The following is a 16,020-nucleotide window of genomic DNA, read 5'->3' on the forward strand; positions in this document are numbered from 1 at the left end:
TTAATCCTGACCACAAATCTACCTTTGGTTAAAACCTGACCACAAATATAAATTTGGTTAAATCTTGACCACAAATATAAATTTGGTTAAATCTTGACCACAAATATAAATTTGGTTTAATCCTGACCACAAATCTACCTTTGGTTAAAACCTGACCACAAATATAAATTTGGTTAAATCTTGACCACAAATATAAATTTGGTTATATATAAGGAGGATGAAATTGCGATTGCCTGCTGAATGAAGATTGATGAGATAGGATTGTAATATTGAGAAGGAGAAAATGATTGAAAATCTGACATCTTTTACCAGAGTTAGTGAACTTTGAATGGAGCAATAGGTTATAAAGTTAATATTTTCCATCTACCATCTCACCCAAATCATTTTACCGACAGGGTCAACTCTGATTTAATGGGATCAGAGAGGTCGACATATTTATTTAATATCAACCATTACCATTTGGAATATCTGGTTCACTAAGCCAGACAGTATATTATTATATTCTGGGTGGTAGAGAGAGAGAACTGCATAAGAAATTACACAGGCCAAATCACCAGCTGTCTTTTTCAAACCAAGTATTCAACAATCGCATCATCTAAGAGAATATACAACTCCTGCTGACTAATGTGCCTTCAAGACAAATTATTCATCAAAGACATTTAGAGTTTGAAAATTACATCAAAGAATAAAATTCCAAGATACTAAATTCACTTCAATTAAAATACAGAAGATGTAGGAAATTATACTAAAGCTGAGGTATTCAATATCAGGCACTATATTTTCAATTCTTTGTGATATGCAAACAATATCAAGAAACTTTTGTGAAAAAAGGCAAAGAAGTGTTAAAATGATTGTAAAGAGGTTTCTAAATTATTTGTGTATTGGGGACACTGATAGCATCAATTGCTCCATTTCAATTTTCAATCAGATGTCTGAGGTTCCTGCAATTCCACTGAAACTAAGTGTTTGATGACATCACTAATCACAATATATGCTTTATCACGAAGGCCCTTCACGATGATTGACGTCATCAAACACTAAGCTTTAGTGGAATTGCAGGTACCAGAGACTTGGTTTAAAATCTAAATTTAAAAGTTTAGTTCTTGTTAGGCTTGAATGCAATAACAATCTATAGGGAATTGACATTAAATTCACTAGCATTCAACAAGTTTTTTTTAAACTTTATTTTCATTTATCAACCGATTTAAGACTCAACATGAGTGGGACGATATCTGGAATGACAATCAATGTAGAAAGGAGGTCAGTAAAACGTTCTCATCAATTATCTGATAGGTAAATCAAGTGTAATGACGATTCCCTAAAGTCAAACAAATTCTTTATCAGACTATAAATAAACAGATAATTTCTTAATTACATACACAGAGGATTGGATCGGCCTTTTATAATTCTTAAGTAACATTTGAAATCAGTTTAATCAAGACTATATTAAATTGAGTAGTATTGATTCAGTGTTTTTTTGTGTGCATTATTCTCTATTGGAATACTTATTAGTGCATAAAAAGTTATTATTTTTAAGATACACGATAATAAATGTGTAATAAACTTTTCAATAAAGATCAAAATACAATGTTGAATAACCTACAATTTGACCTTGAACAATATTGAATAACTTACAATCTAACCTTGAACAATGTTGAATAACCTACAAACTAACCTTGAACAATGTTGAATAACCTACAAACTAACCTTGAACAATGTTGAATAACCTACAATCTAACCTTGAACAATACTGAATAACCTACAAACTAACCTTGAACAATGTTGAATAACCTACAATCTAACCTTGAACAATATTGAATAAAATACAATCTGACTTTGAACAATGTTGAATAACCTACAATCTGACCTTGAACAATTTTGAATAAAATGCAATCTGACTTTAAACAATGTTGAATAACCTACAATCTGACCATCAACAATGTTGAATAACCTACAATCTGACCTTGAACAATTTTGAATAAAATGCAATCTGACTTTGAACTATGTTGAACAAAATAAAATCTGTCCTTGAAAATTATCGAATAGTTCTCAATTTAGCCTCGATAAAATTTGTCATACAACTATATAATACACTCCCTCCGTCATTTACAAGGTATCAAAAATATTCTGTCAAAATTATGATTTGCTCATTATAACCTGAACATTTTAATATCCATGTTCGTAAAAACTTGCACAAAAGACTTGAAACAGTTTTCTTTCAAAAGATAATTTGAAGGATGGAATAGTTCAAAGAATAAAGGAGTCAGAATTAATAAATAATTAATAGAAAGATATTAGGAGATAGCTGTGGTCTTTTATCTTCACAGATAAAACAATTAACAAGTATCCAATATGTTGGGGAGAAAAAGCTATCCTGGCAGGTAGTTTTTATTTCTAAAGCCTATAAATCAATTCATCTCCTCGCTTGGCGTGAAATTTTTTTATAATTATCATTATTAACTAATCTTGGTCAAAATCTCATTTTCATGTTTTGATTAATATGATATTGATTTTTCGTCTATGTTGTTGACAAGAGTTCAAATGATGTTATCAGTGATTAATAAAATCATTAAATTATTGCACAATATGTAATAAATTTTAACGTCCTGCTGTTTCTTACCTTTATAAACTTATAAACTCAGAATACAAACCAAAGCAAAATATTCAACTATTATTTATTTGAAATGACAGAAAGGATACGAAATGAATGCATGCATTAAACTTGACTGCTCCAGATTTGCCAATTTAAACAGGCAACACTATGCAGTGTGCAATGAGTGAAATTTTGCCAGAATAACATCATTTGTAAACCTATATTTTTATATCTTCAACTCTCAAAAGACCTGCACAACCTCTACCACACAGTCCAAAAGACCTAAGTTTAACGTCCTATCTATGCAACTGGACGTTTTTCAATGTCAGGCGTACTGATCGGCATCAGTGGTAAAAAGAAACTGGTTTGAAAACAAAGTATTATCTAAGCCTTAACGAGATCGAACCCCAGATCTCTTAGGATGGTAACACAAGCGTCTCAAATTCCCGAACCAACAGCCTCCTTTTATGTCACTCTTCTGACACTGTCATAATCAGGTTGACAAGAGGTTTGTAATATTCTTCTTACAAGTCTTGCAATAAATAAGTAAAAAAGTTTACCTTTCTGATGGGGCCATATATTTCAAACTCTCTTCGTAATTTGGATTCACTTGTATCATAATTCTGAAATAGAAAACAATAAGATTTAAATCTCACATCTCATATTTAAAATGCTTATTTTCTTAATTTTGTGTCTGGAAAATTCAGCAATGTTTTTAGTTGGAAGCATTTAATTCTAAGAAAATGTGTTTGAAGAAATTCAAGCTGTTGTATTTTGGTTATTGTGGTTGTGCACTGTAAATATATTTTATGAGAAGCCAAGCTAGTATCATTAAATTAATAATATGACCTTTTTATCTATTCAGATAGTTTTGATTTATGCAAATGAATTCAGTTTTTATTCATTTATAGAAGTATTGGTTTGCCAAATTTCATTTCAGGAGGATATTTTTTTTTTGTAAGTATGTAGCAGGGGGAAGAATGTGATGTAGTATTTTGCCATAAAAGTATAGAATTTTCATCCCATAAATGTCAAATTAATTGAGATTCTAACAATACCTAAAAATAAAGTGGATCGCTATTTTTTACATTTTGAATTGTCGAGACAAAGAAGTGCACATTTTTTTTCTCTAATTTGAATGATAGATTCAAAATTTTAGTTCATGAATAGGGAGCCAGTCAAAATGCTGCTTCTTTTACATGCCAATTGAGTCTTGAAATCTTAAAGAATTTCCCCTTGTTTGTATTATTGAATATGATAGTGGATATCACAAAAAGTCAAGAGTATATTGATTAGTATAGTACTAATCAGTCAAAGAACAAAACTAATAGATCAATTAGTATTAACAACAACTTGTACTAATATACTCAAGTCTACTAAACACTATATTTAGTAGAGTATCATAGAAATAAAACGTGGCCACAATAATGACCAGAATAAAACAGTACAACTACTAATGAAAATTAGAGAGTACTTCTGTAGGCTGCTAAGAGATTGTATGATATCCATAAAGACGAGATATTTTGAGAAGTCAATTGGTATCATGTTATGAAGAATAAGCTTAATAAAATGTTGTAGGCAGAAAGATTTCGGAGTTAATATAGTTTTTATTTGTATCATTATAAGAAAATTAGTTATAACTTTACTATTACTAAAGATTCAATTATATGTAAGGAATCACCCATATTGAAGGTTTCTTCGTTCTGTAGGAAATGCTAGAAACAGAAGATCGTTGAATTGAACATCACTATATGTAATTGGCCAAAATCTTTCTGGCACATTCCACGAAAAAGAGTAAGAAGTCAAATTTAATCATTCAGACCTTTGAGTTAAAGATTTTTTATGATTGAGGGGTGTGAAAAATCAGGTTAAAATACAGTATTTGTGTACGTCTGGTCTCATTCAAAACATAAATATGACCAACCAAAATAAAGTGGACTGTTTGTGTTTATGGGTTAAATGTGCATAAACAACTTGGCTTAACTATAATGGTTTATTTTTTAGTGTCAAATTAAGCAAACTATTTGATTAATTGGCGTTTCTAATGAATTATCATGTATTCTTAATAATATCATTATGTTCTTATTGCATATAATTAAGAGTTTGAACCAATCATAAATGCCCATGTTATGTACAGTCTGGATAAACAAAAACAGATTTTTTCACCTTTCTTATTTGGTCAGCTATTAGAATTCTGTTGGTAATTCTCTTCTAATTTAGCTAATTATGAATTAATTATGGATATGTAACACAAACTGGTATTTTTCCAAGTCATTAGAACACCCCTACTTTCTATTCATATAAGTATTAGCATTTTCATTTTCTTAATTGAAAATAAGGGAACACATCTTTAAGGACTCTGTTACAGATTTTGCACAATTGTCCTTAAAAAGAAATGACACTGACGCACTCGGAAAGTAAGTAATGAAATATCAGAGTTGAATATATCATTGAGATTAAAGTACAGGTTAAATTAAGATAGAGTATCTATAATATTATATATAGAATTGTTGAAGAAGATTTAATTATCACCAGACATCTCCATCCACAATCTTATATTCTCAAATATTTACTTATATTCCATCTGAAGCCGACTTAAAAGTCTTTGTCCACCACGCAACTAAGTGACATAGAACTGAGCCACCCCTCAAGCAACCTTTACAGACTAACAGACATAATATCAGCCTTATAAGCTCATGTTATAAAACTTGAAATTCAAAGTAAGCTTATATGATGTTTTATTTCCTGGCACTCAGTCTTGAGTGAGTTCAAGATTTGAAAAACACTTTCATTCATTTTAATACCAGCTTATTTTCTCCATATGTGTAAAATATTGTATCATTATAAATGCAACTTTATGACAAAAAGTAAAAATCTCATTTATATAAAAGGCTGAGACATTAATATTAATAAATTAATAAATTCAAGAGTTGAAAAAAAAAAATTATAACAGTTTAGCCTCAACAACTTGCTTAAAATTAAGGCAACGTTGTGCAGCATGCATGAGTGACATTGTGTTTCCAATTGTAGCAGAATCTTTAACAATACACAGCCTTTAGCATAAAGTCTTAATTTGGTGTATGTACCTTTATTAGAAAAAAGGGCAATTATATTGGTCTCATTACGCCAATAAGCAGTATATGTGATGACAATATTGTCAGATAATAGATTTTGTTAGTAAATTCCCCTTCCATTGCTCCCCTTTACTGTTTCTTCCGCATGATCAACTCCCCAAGCTAATCTTCTTTGACAGTAATCAGATAATGTAATCAACACCTTACTGTGGTCTGAAGAAAAGGAAGGGAGATAATTCAGAGTTAATGTAGCATTTAAATTCATTGATTTGTTTCTAGAAGACATACTAGAAATATAGTATAACATTGATTGAAATAAGTACCACTGTAGTATTGGTTATTAAAACTCCCATGATAAAAGTGTTTCAAAAGAAGGTCAATAAGGTCTAGTTTCTAAAAATAATAAATCAGAAGATCAAAGAGTCAAGTTTTATGGTCAATGTTTTTATTTGTTTCTTGTAAAATATAAATTCAAAAAGTAATGAACACTTTTTTAGAAGAATTCGAATTTGTTCATTTTGCTCTCTCGCTAACAGCTACTAGTTCAAGTTAATTATCTTCTTTCTTTAATTTTCTTATTTTATTAGGGTGCAGTCACACAAACAATCTCCGTCGTCGATTTTTTGGAGATTATTGCCTGGCAGATAGGATTTATGATATCAACCAAGTTTACTATTTGTCGCCAATTGTTTTATCGTCTGCAAGACAGAGCGTCATCATCCAATCAGATTCATTTTTCTTTCAATTGCATGATCCGCACGTGATTATCACCAAAGTGGAAAATTATCGACTGGAGATTTTTGTCTCCTCTCGAGTCCTCAACCAGTCAGTGAAATTCTTGACAAGATTCTAGTCGGCGACAAAAATCGCTGAACAAAACCTTTGCATGAACTCAAAACGGTTTTTGATTCAAAATCAAAATATCAATTCACTTGGACCAAATGCTGTCATATTCAAATAGGGTTGAATATCATGTGATAGCTTACTAATAAAAACCAAATTGTTGACTCGCTGAAGTGAGCAATAAATCTATTTGAGTGAACAGAATACAGAATTGCTACTGTGATCTGTAATTGTTGGTGTCACAGAGGTTTGCCTGAAAGCTTTTAAATATTTATTGATTTAGCAGTCATCACTGAAACTCTGATTACAGTCTTAAAGTACATCTGAAATTTGAGACCAGGCTAAATAGGCTGCAATATTGATCTTATCTTCGTAGCACACCTGTTATCATGGCATTTCACCATAGTAATACTACACCTGTTAGATCTAGCGTTTTTACTGGCCGCCAAGTTTTATCTGCGCCATATGATTATTGAAAGGTAAAATTATCGATTGGTAAGAAATAGTAGTCTCGGTCAAATTACAAATCTTTCAATCAATAAACATAACTATTGCCTGCTATACCAACATTTCAACTCCAAAACAACAACATTTCCATTGTTTTACTATCTTTCATACTCCTTAGCTGAAGGTCCTCTTTTATACTTTACAATTCAACAACCAGTAATCATTTATTTATAAATTAGTACTACAAAGCCTTCTGTAAAGTTTTCTTTTGTCACATTTTGTCCTTATTAAGTTGCATCAATATACTTCTTACTTCTTCAGATCAAGAATGCTAGAGCCATAATGGTGAAGATTTGATGTATTTCTTAAAGATGGAAATTGATTAGAATTCTATTCAGTAATTTGACAACTTTTGATTCAATACAATATGTAGTAGACAGAGGGCTTTTCAACCAGTGTCCTGTTGTCAGAACTAACTCATCTAAGCAACATTTCCATCATTAACTTTCATCTTGAATGACCTATGATGGTTGACATTTCTTGCTTACCTTGTCTGTTTTGTAGGCTTTTGGACTTTTCCTGCTTGATTTTTAAAGATTGGTTCCCTTTTTTCCATTTAAGAAACGATTAGAAAGTAGAGGTGTTCTAATGACTTGGGAAAAATACCAGTTTGTCTCAAATTTCCATAATTAATTCATAATTAGATAAATTAGAAGAGAATAACTAGCAGAATTCCAATGAGTGACTGATCAAGAAAGGTCAAAAAGTATTTTTTAGTTTATCCAGACTGTACATGCATGAATATTTGTGATTGGTTAAAACTTTTAATTATATGCAATAAGAACATAATGATATGATTAAGAATACATGATAATTCATTAGAAACATCTATTAATCAAAACGTTTGACCCTAAAAAATATAAGGAAACCCATCTTTAATACTTACAGTGTTAACTGTCTTATTTATTGAAATTTTTAGATACCAAAATCAGAAGACAAAGGCTCAAAACTGTTTTAAAAGAATGAAATAATGGGGTCAAATAGATTCAATCATGTCAACGATAAAGCTGTGTATTTAACAGAATACACCCATCAACCTCTCATTTATGACAACCTTTCATAACTACTAATGTAAATAAACATACACTTACTTATTAGTGTTAATGATAACTTTTTTAAATTATTCTTTTTAATGATGGCTAGAACTCTCTAGAGGGACAGATAATAATGAATATAGGGAATAGACAGGATGAATTATAGATAGAACAGTAGATAACCAAGTATTGTTTGGTAAATTAATCTTATTACTAGTTTCCACTGTACTGATGTTATGACGTCGATCATCTATTGTCATCCAAACTACTAATTCATGCATCAAAGAGAGTCATTGAAGAAGGACCAAGTTGACAAACATGGAAAGACTGAACTAATAGACTTAAACTGTGCTCTGTCGATTTTGAGCAGTTTGAAAGAGAATCAATCAGCAAAACTGATGCTGAATTAAGCTAGGCTTTCTGGATGTGTAGACGTCTGGTCATCAACATCCTCACAATGTCAAGCTATTGAAAACTTCTTATAAGACAAAGTTTGTACTATTAGCTTGACATTGTGAAGATCCACAAGCCCTCAACTATGTGATTCTGCAAGTAATTCAAGTCAATTAAATCTCTCAGGGCATGCCCCCCTGGCTCCCCCTGGGACTGGTCATCAAGCTATCATTATAGTATTTAGTATGCAGGGAGAAAATGTTTTGACAGGAATCAACATAAGTCTTCTATCTGTCCTGAAATCTTTAAAACAGCCTCTGGAATTCTCTTTCTTTATTGTCACAAACAAACCTTAATCATTTTTGCACTCCAACTGAAGTGTAATTGATTTTTAACCATGCTGTGAGGTTGACATCCTCTTCTCATAAAGTGTTGATTGATTGCATAAAACCATTTCACTCTATAGACCTACAGCAGAGTCTTGAAATGGTTAAATATTTGTTGTTATTCAACTCAGTATTAAGGTGTATTGAAAAAAGTCTTATGTAAGCACTGGCAGAGGGCACACAGTGTTACAGTGTACTATGAGGTCTAGGTCTCTGTGCCATATTTTTAATTTAAAGAACATCCGTTATATTTTAACAAGGATAACAACTGCTAATGGTCCATGACCTAACTTTATGCTATTGCTGTAAAGAAATTATAGAACAGACTTGATAGTCTTGTCAAAAGACTGCTGGAACAATTCAGCAAGGATCTTATATCTACTAAGTTCAATTATTCTGAATCTTGGAATCCTTTTATTGAGACACTGCGCCACAAAATATTTTTGATTATATTACAAACCATTAAAAAGCACAAGGTGATGCGGAAATGGTAGTCTTACTTTTCATTTCAGTTTTCAGGAGAGTTTTTCGCCTCAGCTATTGCCCTTGCCATCAAATATCCAACATGGATGTTCATCGCCATAGACACGGTCCATATTAGATTTATTTCTATTAACAAGTGATTAATGCTGATAAGATATTATCAGGGGGTATAATTCACTTGTGAAGCAATAAATGAAAATTATAACATCATAAAATATTTTATTAGTTCAGAGATAGAAAAAAGGACAAAAGAAATAACTTTCTTAGCTTGCTATATAAATTTGAACTTAGACACTTGTATCCTTCTAATAATTTTATTAAACATTAATCATATTGTGAAGTGTTATAAGACTAATTACCAACTCGTGTTTCAGATACACAATCTTCATCAGGACAGCAAGTTATGCAAACAAGGTAAAGCTTTCAAAATAGGACTTCTGTGGTATGAGCTAAGTAAGAAACTCCTTGAGATGGAATGAGAATACCAGAATTGGTTTCAAGACAACCAGATTGACATAATAAATAAATGCCTCACTGGTAATGAATACCTGGTGCTGAAACAATGCATGTCTTGAAATATTGGCAGAATATAGCTTGGTGAACAAGTTGATATGGTTAATTCAGGTCTATAAATGAATAAGAAGCAGGGTCAACATGACTCTTAAGATGCCATTGAGTTCAACTGAAATCAGAGCTGGGGCATTATATCTAAGATACTCTGTGACCTAGGCCAGTGCTTTCAGTGAGGCTCGTCTCAATACACCCTAACACACTGTGATTTTTGCATTGATCTTTCTTCACTTAGATGACCAAAAAAATTAAAGTTTTTAACTTGACCAAAATAAGTCTTTGTTCATCTGTTGACTTACCAGGTGTCTTAATTAAACAACATAATCTAATAAATTCAGAAAATTAAGTTCCAGTAAATAATTCATTAAACTAAGTAATTTAGAATCATGCTTAGAAGCGTTTTTAAAGAATTTTAATTGTCTTGTATAGATTCTATTCTTTAGTCCTGGCACCTGATAAGTCTCACTGATGTAACTAAAGCATGATAGGTCAGAAATAATGGCCTAGCTGTCCCTCTAAGTTTGAGACTTTAAATTTTATGTCCATTCTGTGAGGTAGTACTCTTATTCAAAACACTAATACCAGAAAACTGTAGTAGAAAAGCAAAGTTGTTGTCAAAGTTTTACCGTCAGTCCTCGTTTTCATGAGACAATATTTTTACTAATTACATCTCAAGAAATTGTCAGTTTCTTCCTATTTTGCATATCATATTTCTTTTCTATGAATATTTTAGTATTCCTACTGGAATATTGAATAGATCCTGTTTGTACAACATCTGTTAGATAGTCATAGCATAACCATCAAATTGATAAATAGACCAGTGGACACAGAGCTTTTATTTATAAAAAAGGAAGCACCACACTGCATTTCATTAAGCAATCACATGACTTTACCAAATGGTCCAAGGCATCAAGAACACAATAAGCACATGATGGTCTTTAATGCCATTTTATGAAATATGACCAATGTTCGTTATTTCTTGCACAAAAAACCCCAAGTGCTTAAATTTGGTCATAATAAAGATTATGTAGACCATTAGTATATAGTAATTTAAGAAGGTAAATTTACAGAAAATGTGATAAAATGGCCTCCAGAAGAAAAATACATGTCTTTTGTGTGGTAAAAGGAATATTGCAGCTCCAATTTTTCATTTACTGGTGCATATGTTGATATTGTAACAGAAAATATTGTTGCTGTTGTTAAATGTTCATTTCTAGAAAAAAATCTTTTAACCTCTGTAGTAAGGTTCTAAGGACATCACTTAGCTTTACTTACCTATCAATCAGTTATATTCAGAATCGAGGGTCAATGGAGACTATAGCTTATCAGATTGTGCATACTATTAGCATTACAAACTAGTAATTAGTAATGATCTACATACCAGATAGCAAAATGTTTTGATCTCGAACAAGTTCAGACAATTGATCATGAGCTTATTAGGAGGTGATAATGGTAAATGCAAAATATATGAATAGACTTTTCCCACCTTAATTTTCCTTCTATATATATCATAACCGTAGCTAAGCTGATCATGAAAATTTAAATGAGACTAAATGTTGTCAACATTGTACAAAAGAATCCAAATTTGCATCCTTGTAAAATAAGATGAATTTCAGCCTTTTGTAAACTGAAGATGTAAGTGTAAAGCTTGAGATCAAGTTACCATCCTTGTGTAAAATGAGTTCATGTACCATCCTTGTGTAAAATGAGTACAAGTTGCCATCCTTGTGTAAAATGAGTACAAGTTGCCATCCTTGTGTAAAATGAGTACAAGTTGCTATCCTTGTGTAAAATGAGTTCATGTGCCATCCTTGTGTAAAATGAGTTCATGTGCCATCCTTGTGTAAAATGAGTACAAGTTGCCATCCTTGTATAAAATGAGTACAAGTTGCCATCCTTGTGTAAAATGAGTACAAGTTGCCATCATTGTGTAAAATGAGTACAAGTTGCCATTCATGTGTAAAATGAGCACAAGTTGCCATCCTTGTGTAAAATGAGCACAAGTTGCCATTCATGTGTAAAATGAGCACAAGTTGCCATCCTTGTGTAAAATGAGCACAAGTTGCCATCCTTGTGTAAAATGAGCACAAGTTGCCATCTGTAAAATGAGCACAAGTTGCCATTCATGTATACAATGAGCACAAGTTGCCATTCATGTGTAAAATGAGCACAAGTTGCCATTCTTGTGTACAATGAGCACAAGTTGCCATTTTTGTGTAAAATAAGCACAAGTTGCCATCCTTGTGTAAAATCAGCTTGAGTTGCCTTCCGTATAAGAATAGCTTAAATTGGTATCCTTGTAAAATGAGCAAGGTTGCCATCCTCATAAAAAAGAGGCTGGGAGTATTAACCTTGTACAAGAGACCAATTCAGTTGCTATCCTTATCAAACTCTATTCTATTTCTTCAAAGGTTTCCTCAAGCTTGAATGTTCCAGATCGAATAAATAGATAACCTATCTCATTTGGGTTAATATAAAATTCACAAAAAAATAGAAGGAAATGAAATGTAATATTGAGCGGAATTTAACCGCTTGAAATAAAAGTGAGATGGAAGTTTAATTACACGAGAACCTAAATTGTCTATTTATACTGATCAAAAGAAATTGTATAGTGTCAGAAAGAAAACACATACTGACTGTTTAATAGAAATAAACATCTGGTGTTGACAATGTCTCTTTAAGATTCTCAGTTCCTAGTCCTAGATTTAATGGTTTATTTACCAGCAGATAACAGTGTCAGGAAACCCATTCTACATAGGACTGACAGCAATATAGTTTTGACTATAACCAATTATACTAATGTACAGATGCGTCATTTAAGGGTGTTGATTTGAGTCTAGAATATATATGTCAATAGTCTTCAAATGTATGAAAATCCCATAATTCCTTCAAAAATATCTCAAACAAAGAATTTCTTTTCTTATTTCTATACATGTCTATACTATTTATGGCAATGACTCAAAAAAAGACGACTTCTCATTTCAAACTTTCAAACACAGATAATTCTGGACACATAAATTTGTAGGCTTAAATTTTTTAGTTGTAAAATACTATTACAAATTGGCTAAGCTAAAATATTCTTGTTTCTGAGACTAAGGTATGATTGTTTCAAAAAATGGCACATCCGTCTCTTTAAAAACATGCTGGCATAATTTTTTCAGATTTCCTTGCAAATACCCCAGAGAGGTTTACTACAGTCAGTTATGCATATCAAAGCAGTCGACACAAAAAGGCATATTGATAGTGCAAAAATGATACAGTAGAAACTAAGTTGTTACATTTACGTGTATTTTTTCTCCTTGGTTAGATCAGAATGGAAGGTATTTGTGAATAATTGATGTAAATCAATATATGTTATCACTTACGCATCATATGACTATGATAAAATACAAAGCATCAAGCAGTTTAAAAGAACCTGTCAATTTAAAAAGCAGTGCTTTGGAAAATGAAAGTTTTACGTACTACTTTTCTGCACCATGTGAAGACGGGGAAACCAGTTAAAAGAGTAGAGATAGAACAATGGTGTTCAGAAGATCATACATGCTTAGTGAGCCAAAGTTAAGGAACATAATATGTTCACAGAACAATGCTTTCTGAAAAATAATATGTTCACCGAAGAATGCCTTCTGAAAAATATGTTCACCAAACGATGCTTTCTGTAACATATTATGTTCACCAAGTGAGTGTGAGAGCTTTCTGTAACAAAGTATGTTTACCAAATGAGTGTGAGAGCTTTCTGTAACATTATAAGTTCACCAAGTGAGTGTGAAAGCTTTCTGTAACATAATATGTTCACCAAATGAGTGTGAGAGCTTTCTGTAACACAATATGTTCACCAATTGAGTGTGAGAGCTTTTTGTTACATAATATGCTCACCAAGTGAGTGTGAGAGCTTTCTGTAACATAATAATTATGTTCACCAAGTGAGTGTGAGAGCTTTCTGTAACATAATATGTTCACCAAGTGAGAGTTTTCTGTAACAGATTATGTTCACCAAGTGAGTGTGAGAGCTTTCTGTAACATAATATGTTCACCAAAAGAGTGTGAGAGCTGTCTGTAACATAATATATTCACCATGTGATTGCTTTCTGCAACAAACAACTTGAAAGTTTTTATCACAGGTATTATCAAGCTTATCTTAGATAATAAAGCTTTGAAAAGAAAATCAATTGATGGTTCATGACACAATAAAAGCCCATGTTGTAGAAGACAATAGTCCAGCGACAAGGCAATATACATTATTATCACCAGCCTTATAACAATAGTAATGACAAACTACATATTATACACTGTCACTGATAGTCAACCATACTGTCGTCATCGTTGTTGAACACACACACACCGCCGACAATGTCAACCCCCACATAATATCAGTACCGTGTGTTCATTCTACTTCAAGCAATGCATAGATTATGATTATAATAGTTGTATCTATTAAACTGTGTAATGTCTTCCCGTGGTAGATTATACCTAGTTAGATTCTCAGCCTATTGTTATCTGGGAACTGGACATCCGTTGTCATAAAGCAGCATTGATCCTCGACAGGCAGGAAGGAATTAATGGCAGTGTAGAAAAGGATAGATGTATTGAAGATAGCTAATCAACGTTGACAGTAGTGAAGACCAGCACATGGCTTACAGTCACTGACTTGGAAGCAAGTTTAACTGATCAAGACTGGCTTTATATATCTCAACCAGGCTTCCAAACCCAATTCTGGACTTTTAATGGGCGAAATATGTGATGGAATTAAATTAACAAGCGTGAAAATGACTAGATAGTGTATCCAATGGGAATATTTCATACGTATAAGGTTGTGGATTATGAGAGTGAAATTTGATTTTGTCATGATAGACATGAAGAGATGTGACGATTTCGACAGATATTAAAGGTATTGAGAATCGTAAATTCACAGTGTCAAATAGTTTCCTGCGCATCAGGGACTTAAGTCTGGGTTTTAATGACAAACAAAACCAGTGACTTTATGAACACCCATTTTATCTGCTTGAATTAAAATTGCAAAGAAATCAATAGCTACTTGTAACCTATCTCTCAAACAGTCTTGCTATGTTTTAACTCGAATTTTATCTTATACAATATCATTTTTTATCAGTTTCTAAGTGATGGCAAAATCAATTTGAACAAATCTCGTGGAACAAGCGATTACAACTCTTGTGATTTATGGCTCAGTTTTTTAAGGTAGTTTTGTGATTAAAAGTTGTGAAATTAGAAAGAAAAAAATCAGATAAAATTTTGCTCGGTTTACGTAAAATGTTTGATATACAAGGATTGTTGTATTTTGTCGGTTGGAGTAAAATATTATGTGGTCAAATAGAAAGACTAGATGGTCTGTATTTTACACATGGAAAGCATCACAATAGTGGAATACAATAGAAAAGTAAAATCAATCTATTTACAATGTGGTATATAATAAAAATGGAAATGTGCTCTCCCTACTGAATTATAAGTATTGTTTAACTCACTTCATGGAGTGTGATATATATGGATATTAAGAAATCTAAATAGTGCCAGTGTTGAATTAATCGAAGAAAATATTTTGAATATTTTAGTGTACACGATGGATAAACAACAATGGCCGGAGTAAAAGTGAAAGTTAAAGTGAAGCATGTGAAATATGGGATAAAATACTACTATGAGTTGATTAGTATAGCAATTAGTCCAATAATTGGTCAATAATAAGGACCAACCAATAACGAATTATGCATGAAAGTTAGCCTTAGTTTTTCATTCCAACACCCTTTTCATCCCATCTGGATTAATCTTTCCTTAGATGTTCAACAACCCTGTAGTAGCCTTTCATTTGGATTTGATGAAGTGCCCTACATAGCCTGTCAAGATGAGCATGTTTCACTATTCAGGGGTAGGTTTACACTTTTCATAAATATTTGGTTTTCTATTTTTTTTCCCATGAATTTCCAGAAGTAGTAAAGAATTTAGGTAAATATCATCAGTTAGAATAACATAGTGGCTGTCTATAACTTGGAATTAAATGGAAATAAGCTTCTTGTGCCATATTTATAGAGAATAATAGGTTTTTATAAGGTAGAATCAGGATTCTATAGAGGACATAAGACTTTTTCTACAGAATTGAAGCTAGTTTACACTCAAAATAGAAACTA

General features: G+C 31.9%; 1 protein-coding gene across 1 annotated transcript; it reads right to left on the reverse strand.

Annotated features, from left to right (window-relative positions):
- Window positions 1-1,324: 1,324 nt before the first annotated feature.
- On the reverse strand, window positions 1,325-7,573 carry LOTGIDRAFT_169477 (hypothetical protein; the record flags this gene model as incomplete). Its single annotated transcript, XM_009067768.1, has 4 exons — window positions 1,325-1,345; window positions 3,154-3,216; window positions 5,801-5,954; window positions 7,506-7,573. The coding sequence occupies 4 exons, from the start codon at window positions 7,571-7,573 to the stop codon at window positions 1,325-1,327; spliced, it is 306 nt and encodes a 101-aa protein (XP_009066016.1).
- Window positions 7,574-16,020: the final 8,447 nt, after the last annotated feature.

The sequence above is a fragment of the Lottia gigantea genome (genome assembly GCF_000327385.1).
Source record: "Lottia gigantea unplaced genomic scaffold LOTGIsca_86, whole genome shotgun sequence".
Classification (NCBI taxonomy): Eukaryota; Metazoa; Mollusca; class Gastropoda; family Lottiidae; genus Lottia; species Lottia gigantea.